Genomic DNA, 9,583 nt, shown 5'->3' with positions numbered 1-9,583 from the left:
TTTAATTACATCAGTGATTAGTAATATGTAATAACTGGAATCTACTATTCACAATCATTTGAATTTTTTGCATGACACAAATAAGAAACTACTGTATTAGACTCTGCACTGTTAAGTTGGTCTCCACCTTGGGTGATTTATAGAGTAGGTGTGAATCATTCTAACTTCAAAATGAGTTTGAAATGTCAGCTCCTCTATTTCTGCAAAACAGAAGAAATTGTATTTCACTGTAAGTTAAACCCATCAAAGATTTACTTTCTGAATAAAAACAAGTGATATGAGACACGAAAACCATGCAGAAAGATTTTTATCCTTACTGTCATTTTCTGTTCCTTTATGTGACTCCCTGTGAAAAGTAAGAATGAAAACAATTTTGCATTTTATTTTTAACACATGGGATTGTCTTTCATTTTAGATCATAAGATGATCTTACCAGGCCTTTACCGAAACTGCATATTTTTACAAGTTGCTAAATTTCCACATAAAGGAATAAAAATGTTGGGGAGTCAGGTCATGAAATTTCTAGTACTTTCTAGTGTGCTGTTGTAATGATACACCCATTTTATACTTAATCCTATCATCAAGCAACACCAGGCCTCTACAGATTTTTGTTTCATTTTAAACGGCTACTGTAGATGAGAATTAATAAGGTATTATACTACTAACCCCTTTTTGAGTCAAAAGGCATGATATCTAGAAAATAATTTAACACTGTAATGGGATCTTCAAGATCAATTCTGTTTTATATACTCTGCAACAAAAATAACATTTCTAGTAGGAAGGAATTAATTATAAACCTAGCAAATTCTAGACATTCACATATTTGTGTAAACAATTTTAACATGGTTTATTTCATTTCCAGAAAGGGTAAGTCTTATATTCAGTTTTCTGCTAATTTTTTTTCATTCATCATAATATTAATAAATATATACGTTATTTGAGCGCATGTGTGTACATATTATCACACATACATATATGTCTTATATACATAAACAGCACTTAATGGTCACTTTCTCTGCATGTTCAACTTGGGGGGGGGAAATCATTTGCTATTATGCATAACTCATGGCGATCTTCCTGTTTCACAAATGGCCATATCGGGATGTAAACAAAAGATTGGAGCGAGTCATTCCAGGTGAATTGTATTTCAAGTTGTAGGATGGTGTTCTCATGAAGAATGGGGTACTCCCTGGTAGCAAATACCTAAAAATGATAGTTCATAAATTAGATTTTGGTAAGTAAATTATTATTAACATTCCCCCACTACAGGGTTATAGGGTTATACATTTACATATTTTATATGAGAAATGTAACTCATTTAAAAAGACTCCTTCCCCCAGACTGTGAAGGAGCAGGGGAGAGGGTCATAGAGCATCACCCAGAGAGTGGAATATAGACAGACATAACATATAATAACAAAATGGTGTCCCATAAAGAGCCACTGTACGTGAAATTGTTTATGTGGCTAATGTTAATTCAGAATTCATCATTGGTCCCTTTCAGTAATGTGTGGGCCCAGTCAAATATTTCTTAAAAACATGTGATATGAGAAGTTGACTAGCCGTATTGACAGTAATTGTTTCAAAGATGTTGTAAGCACTGATTATAACTTAATAATATGTCATTGACGCATAATGACTATAGGTGATCCTGTAGAAAAAGTTAAAGATTGACATTTCAAGGAGGCGTCTGTGGCTCAAAGGAGTAAGGCGCCGGCCCCATATGCCAGAGATGGTGGGTTCAAACCCAGCCCCGGCCAAAACCACACACACACAAAAGAAGATTGACATTTCTAACTAGGTTATAAATTTTAAATCCTCAGACCATCCATTGCTTACAAAACATCAAAAGCAATCATGATTACTGGTAACATGTAACCCATGAAGCCAAATGTATTTCAAAATATGTTTTTGTTCCAGATTTTAGAAAGATAATACAGTGCACATACTATATAATACCTCTGTCAAGGCCTTAGAGCAGTATCTTGTAAACCATTAATGTATAAATATATAAATGTATCAATATTCACAATACATTAGAAAGATAAAGGCTACAAACAACTTTTTGTCGATTCAGGTTAGATTTGCAAACAAATGAGTTAACATTCTTTCAGTTGTCAAAGCTCTGAAAATTAGGGACTGTAAATAAAACATTGTGTACCTGTATAATATGTTTTCCTGTGAAGAACTTTGATTAGCATTAGTCTAGCCTGACATAAGTCTACAGAGAAATGGTCAAAAAAATCCACATGAACAAATAAATAACATCCTCGTACAGATGAAAAGAACATTCTATAAAGTCAGGACCAAGATATTTATGAGGAATTTCCTAGAGCAGATATAGTAATAGAAGGAAATGTGTCATTATCAGTAGACTTGGAAAAGGAGATAGTGGTAGGCCATCAGATCATATATTTTATTTTATTTACTGGACATTAAGACCCTCCAGTAACAATACTGTTTTTCCAATGGACACATGAAGAACTTGAGTTCCATGGGCACTGCTAACTATTCTATGCCAAATAATACAGATAACTATGACCCTTCCATGTCAATGGAAAATGGCATTTATAGTTGTGTTGAATTTTGTAGAGAGAAAATAAATTCTCTATAATCAAACCACGTACAGCACTCAGATTAAAATAAGAAAATTTTCCATACTATTCATAAATATCATTTCATCGTGAATTATCAGCTAATATTCTCTAAATCTATTACCTAATGTCATAAACTATAAATAATTGCTCAAATCATTAAGTTAACAGACCAGTAAAATAATATACAACAAACCAAATTAAATCAAAATAGCATAATGGGTGATGAATAATGAAACAATTGATTTCTCACATCACAGGTTATATAAATTATTTTCTTAATATCACTTGGGTAATTTATATGAATTAATTATTATGTCAAGAGTTGGCAGAATCATGATTAATCCGGCATCTTCTGCCGTGGAAAGGCCATCCTTCCCTAGAGGGCAAAAGTGCAAAAGAAATTAAGGTGTTTGATCAAAACTCACTATTCTGTAGTAGCTGAGAGTCATTCTACCTTCTGGTGAAGACACATTCTTTTGCATTGATAATTACACAGTAAACAGTAACTTCCATCAAATTTATTTCAAAACATTTCCAGGCAATAGTCATTATTGACATTTCAGTAACATTCACATAAACTTCTGAGATAAAGATCTCCATTTTGTATAAGAAAAAGATAAAAGTATAAAAGGACCACCACTAACTTACACTATTTTACTGAACATACATTTACATGGTGTTTTCCATGTGCACAGCACCACTCTAATCGCTTAAAAAATACTAACTCATTTAGTTCTCATAACAATTCCATCTTGTATATATTATTGTTAGCTCCATCTTACAGACAAAGAAACTTCATGAGGCAGATGGGCTCAAGTGCCTTGCCCAGGGTCACGTAGTTACTAATTGGCAGAGCTGGAATTCAGATCCATGGAGGCTGGCATGGGAGCCGTGCCCCACCAACCACGCTACCCTGTCGTGACAATTTCACACGATTGTCATTGTCCGTGAGTCTCAATTTCACAACTAATGGCTACTGTTTTTATATTTGTCTTTTTAGAAATATGAAGCATAAAATAGTCTCTAAAGTGAAAAAATATACATGCCACCAACCTAAGCTTTTTAACAGAAGCAGAAAAAGTCAAGATGAAACTTTCTTAAGATTTTACAAGAAAAGGAAGTTTGGCATGAACTAAAAAAAGTATATGAACTTACACTGGAAGCAACACTTGCTTCCTTAATGCAAGTGCTGTGCGTACGTACTTTCAAGGGTTCCCGGGAAATTCAATGGAGTATTTGCCTTCATATCTCTTGGGGGGTCGTATACTAGCTGAACAACAGAGATTATTTTTGAAATGTTCTTTGAAATGTAGTTAAATAATCTAATTTTTTTAAGCAGGAAGACTATCTCAAGGAAGTAGACTTATAGATTATGTCTAAAGAATAAAGCACCAAAAAATGTGAAAAGTTTACAGCTTTCTATTTTTTTTCTAGCTTATTCTTACTGTAGAGATATAGCTAACTCATAGGCAACTCATGCCAAGGAGAAACAGCTCTGCCTACACTCACTCCGTTTGCTTCCCTCGCAGAACTTCAGTCCCCATCCCTGCGGCTGGGTGCGGACGTCCTCACACATCCACCACACAGACATACAACACACACTCGTGTGACTCCCGATTGATGCAGAATCGCTTAGTCTTTTATGGACCAACTTACTGCTGTCTAGAAAAGAAGACTGGTAGAAAATTAACTTCGAGAAACAAGCTACCCCACCTTCAAGGATCTTCTTGGAGTAAGACCAGGACCCCTGATCCTCCCTGAATAAACTCAGGTTCACAGTTTGGGGGATCAGGTAAATGAAGATCAACAGCATATCTGTTCTGTGTGTTTAAAAATATTTGTTGTAGTAAAATGTATAACATGAAATTGACTAGTTTTTGACCACTTCTAGGTGTACAATTCAGTGACATTAAGTACATCCAGTGTTACGTAACCATCCCCACTATACAGACCTCCTTCCTCATCCCAAACAGAAACTCTTCACTCATTCAATACTGAATTCCCATTCCCCTCCTTCCTACCCCTGGGAACACCTATTTCTGTCTCTATAAATTTGTCCATACTATATACCTCATGTAAATGAAACCACGATATTTGTCCATTTGTGTCTGGCTTATTTAGCATCCTTTCAAGCTCCATCCATACTGAAGCATATATCCCAATTTCAGTCTGTATTATACTAATACTTTGTTAGACACGCATACCATATTTTGTTATCCATTCACCTGCTGATGAAGACTTGGGTTTTTCTTCTATCCTTTGGCTATCATAAATAATGCAGCTATGAACACTGGTGTACAAGTACTTGTTTGAGTCCTTGTTTTTAATTATTTTGGGTATGTACCTAGGAGTAGAATTGCAGGGTCATACTGTAACTCTCTATTTAACTTTTTGAGAAATTGGCAAACTGGTTTTCACCATGACCGCACTATTTTTCATTCTCACCAGCAATATACGAAGGCTCCAGATTTTTCTTATCCTTGCCAACACTCATTATTCTCTATTTTTTTTTGCTAATAGCCATCCTGGAGATGTTCGCTGTTCTGTGGTTTTTGCTTTGACTTTAAGAAGGGGAGAGCCCTGATTTGAAGTTTCACATTTGCATATGCTACCAAGATGGATTTGGACAACCTTTTGGGGCCTCAGTCTTCTCCATTGGGAAAGAGTCCACTAGTTTCTGCCATGTCTGGCTCACAGTGTATGGAGTCAGTGAAATGCAGCATGTCCCCAGAGCTGCCCCTAGTCACCATGCACAGCGAGAATGGGAAATTGTAGCTAAATGTGCCTTTATTTACAAAATATTCATTACAAAATTTTACTAAGAGGTGGCCAACACATAGAATATATTTTACAAATATTTTATAAAATTTTATAACGAATATTTCGTGAATAAAGGTAGACTTAGCCACAATTTCCCATGTTCTCTTTGGGGACACTTGTACTATTTTTAATATAAGTACTATAAATGTCAGCTTTATTGGAAAGACTATCCCTGTTCTGAAATAAATACAGAGACCCATCCAAGACCATAAATAGCACCATGTATTTAACTCTTCATTATTAAAACTTTTTAATTGTGAAGTATAAGACTCACTCAGAAAAGGGGGTAAAACATAAATGACCAAGTTAATGAGTATTCTAAAGCGATTTCTGATATCACTACCACCCACGTGAGGTAACAGAACATTCCAGCATCCCAGAACTCCGTGTTATAGTATATTACTTCCCCATGTTCACCACTATTCTGATCTTCGTGATAATTAATTCTTTGCTTACCATCCAAGTACACATTCTTTAACATTAGAATTTAGTTTTGCCTGGTTTTGTTTTTTTAATAAATGGACAGCGTAGGGGTACAGCCTCCCACGGTCTTACTGGATGTTTTAGGGTACATAAGCTAATCAGTAAAGATGAGCGGGGTTGCTGTGCCAGATTGAGCCTCAACCTCCCTTCATACCGAACATTCCGTCTGCGGTTTCCTGTCTCTGCATCAACGAACAGAGGGCTTCGGGGAACCGTAACAGGACAGAATATCTCTTCCTTTGTATGTGGCTTCTGCTCAGCTTTATGTTTGAGACTCATCCATGTTGCTATGTGTGAGGGCAGTTGTTTCCATTTTCAGCGTCATACAAACATTAGAAAAGTTCCATGGACATCCGGGTGGTTTCAAATCTTAGCTACTTTCATCAGTAAATGCCACTACGGTCATTCTAGTAAGTCTTGGTCCATATCAGCATATGTCTGAGCTGAGAATTTATTAGGAGCATAGTACCTAGAAAAAGGGTAGGCTTTTGTACATAATGCTGAACTGTTATAAATAATTATGAACTGTTAGAAAAGATAGCAATTTTCACCATCACCAGCAGGGGAAGACAGTTACTATTACTCTACATCCTCATCAACTCTTGGTATACAGTGATGGGTAATTTTCATTTCCCTGATTACTAAATAATGTAGAAGTTTTTCAAATGTACATTGGTCCTTGTTTTCAAATATCTCATTTTTCTATTAATTGGTCTGTTTTTTCTTAGAAATTTGTAGGCGTTCTTTTATAATCTGTGTAAGAAGTTTTTATAGATTACATGGGTTGCAAATACTTTCTTCCATCCTGTGGCCTCCTTCTTTCACTTACTCGGGTCTTATGATGAAGGTACGTTCTTAATGTTATCATAGTAATGGATTCATCTATCCATATATGACTGGCACTATCTTTATAATCTCTGAATTCCTCTAGGTCATAAAAATATTCTTTTATATTATCTTCCAAAATTTTCAGTTTCATCTTTCACATCTACAGACTTAATTCATCTGAAAATGATTGCTGTTTATGGTGTGGGCGAAGTTAAGCTTCTTTTTGATTGTTATTTGGAAAACCAACTGTCCTACCACCATTTAATTAAACAAATTTCCTTTCCCCATGTGTCACAGATCAAGTCTCCAGTCCTGCCTAGGATGGTTTATTAGCTTTTCTGAATAGGTCCATTGGTTCACTTGTCAATTCTTTTATCAATATTGCATGATCTTAAATTGCTTTAACTTTGTTACAAGCCTTGGGACACTGTAGTTACTGAATCTTACCATTTTATTATTCTATTTCAAGATTGTCTTATCTATTCTTTTTCTTTCCTGTATAAATGTTAGAATAGGCTTTTGTCAAAAGCTTCTCTCCGCCAAAAAAGTAAAAGTAAAAATTTGTTAGGACTTATAGCAGGATTACATTGAAATTATAGATGTATGAAATTAGGTGAGAAAAGTGACATATTGTTAATATTGATTCCAATGATGAATAAGTTCTAGCTTTCCATTTTCTTAGATTTTCCTGCATAAAGTTCTTATATATTTTTTCTAGATTTATTCCTAAGCACTAGATATTACCTCATGCTATTGATAAATATTTCAAATTTCATATTTTAGCTGTTTGTTGATGATATACAAAGATACAGTTCATTTTTATACTGACTTTGATTTCATCAAAATTGTTAAATTCACTTAATGATTTATCTGTCGATTTATTTGCATTTGTATGAATACGAATCATATCTACCAGTAAAGAGTTTTAGTTCTTTCTTTCAAATTGAATGTGTTTTATTTTGCTTATTGCATTAAAATAGCTGGGACCTCCAGGATAATGCTGAATAGGAGTGGTAATAACAGACAGTCTTGTCTTCGTCCGAAAAAGAAAGTATTTAACATTCTAACACCAAGTGGGTTTATCAGTTTTTAGTAGTTATCATTTATCAGATTCTCTTTGTTTCTAATTAGCTAAGCATTGTTAAAACCATGAATGTATACTGAATTCTTTCAAGTGATTTCTCTACATCTTTTGAAATTATGTTTTATTTCTATTACTGTAGCGTATTACATTGATCACTTTTTTTTTTTTTTTTTGAGACAGAGCCTCAAGCTGTCCCCCTGGGTAGAGTGCCATGGCATTACAGCTCACAGCAACCTCAAACTCCTGGGCTCAAGCGAGTCTCCTGCCTCCACCTCCTAAGTAGCTGGGACCACAGGCGCCCGCCACAACGCCCGGCTATTTTTTGGTTGCAGCCGTTATTGTTGTTTGGCAGGTCCGGGCTGGGGATTCGAACCCGCCACCTTAGGTGTATGTGGCTGGCGCCCTAGCCGGTTGAGCTATAGGCGCTGAGCCACATTGATCACTTTTTAATATTATTGCATCCTTAAATTGAAGGAATAAGCCAAAGCGAGTCATGGTGTATATTATTCTATTTAAACTTTCTGGGTGCATTCTGCACCTATGTTTAGGAGTGTGACTGAACTGTCATTTTCCTTTGCCATAATGTCCTGGTCATATTTTGGTATTAAACATATGGTAGCCTCATAGAGCAAGGTGGAGAGTGTTTCCCCTTTCCTATTCTCTGGGTGAGTTTGATAGAATTGTTTAGGGAAGCCACTCAACCTAGGAGTGGGAGGGCTTTGAAATATGGATCTAATTTCTTTAGTAGTTATGACAATTTAAGGCTTTCTTTTTCTTCTTGTGTCACTTTTGGTGATAATTGTTATTCTAGGAATTTATTAACTTCATCTAAATCACCAAATTTATCACCATGAAATTGTTAACAATATTTTCTGATCAAGTTTTAAATATTTATGAGGTCTGTAGTAATGCCTCCCTTTTTGTTCTTTATGTGAGTTATTTGTGCTTTTTTCATCTCGATCAATTTCACCAGGTGTTTATCAGTTTTTTTAGTCTTTTCTGAAACTACTTTCAGCTGTGTATATCTTCTTTATTCTATGATTTTTTATATCATTGAGCTCTGCTCTCATCTTTTATGATTTCCTTTTTCTGCTTTTTTTTGGGGGGGGGGTTCCTTAAATGTCATTTTGTCATCTTTAAAAATGGTTTCTTCATTTTAGTCTTTACTCTTTACTAATAAATTCAAATAAGTCTGTAAATATTATCCCTAAAATATTGACGTAGGCACATTCTATAAGTTTCATTTGTAACATTTTTGTTATTATTCAGTATAACAAAAATATAAATATTTTATTATGCCCATTATGATTCATTCGTCGATTCATGAGTTATTTATAAGCATATTTTTTAACTTTCCAAAGTACAGATTTTCTGGTTATATTTTGTTATTATATTCTAGCTTCAAGGAATTGTGGTAAGAAAAAAAACTCTATGTAATTTCAATGTTCTTAAATTTGTTGATATGTGTTTTTTGATCCCACCATGTGGTTGATTTTTGTAAAATTTCATAGTGTGCTTGAAGTATTGTATTCTGAGGTTATTAACTTCTATATATGACAACTAAGTCTGTTAACTGTAATACTAAAATTTTCTGAACTGTCACTGATTTTTTTTCTGGGAAGTGATTATTAAAATTTCCATCTATGGTTGTAGATTTGTCTACTTTTCCTTTTCGTTTGGTCAGGTTTGCTTTGTAAACCATCTGGAACATGATCACTCCCAGGAATCAAGAGTGTTTACTGAGGCCCAATCTTTGGCAGGTCCTGTACTCC

The 9,583-nt window shown here is 34.7% G+C and overlaps 1 protein-coding gene across 1 annotated transcript in view; it reads right to left on the bottom strand.

Moving 5' to 3' along the window:
* Positions 1–912: 912 nt before the first annotated feature.
* TTLL7 (tubulin tyrosine ligase like 7) overlaps positions 913–9,583 on the bottom strand; it is a 145,937-nt gene continuing 137,266 nt past the window's right edge. The window contains exon 21 of the mRNA XM_023509859.1: positions 913–1,203. Coding sequence (XP_023365627.1) covers positions 1,083–1,203 — 121 coding nt within the window. The 3' untranslated portion in view covers positions 913–1,082. The remainder of the gene's footprint in view (positions 1,204–9,583) is intronic.

This window comes from Otolemur garnettii, unplaced genomic scaffold, assembly GCF_000181295.1.
Source record: "Otolemur garnettii isolate 467f Iridium unplaced genomic scaffold, OtoGar3 scaffold00010, whole genome shotgun sequence".
NCBI lineage: Eukaryota > Metazoa > Chordata > Mammalia > Primates > Galagidae > Otolemur > Otolemur garnettii.
This window is presented reverse-complemented; position numbering and strand designations above follow the sequence as displayed.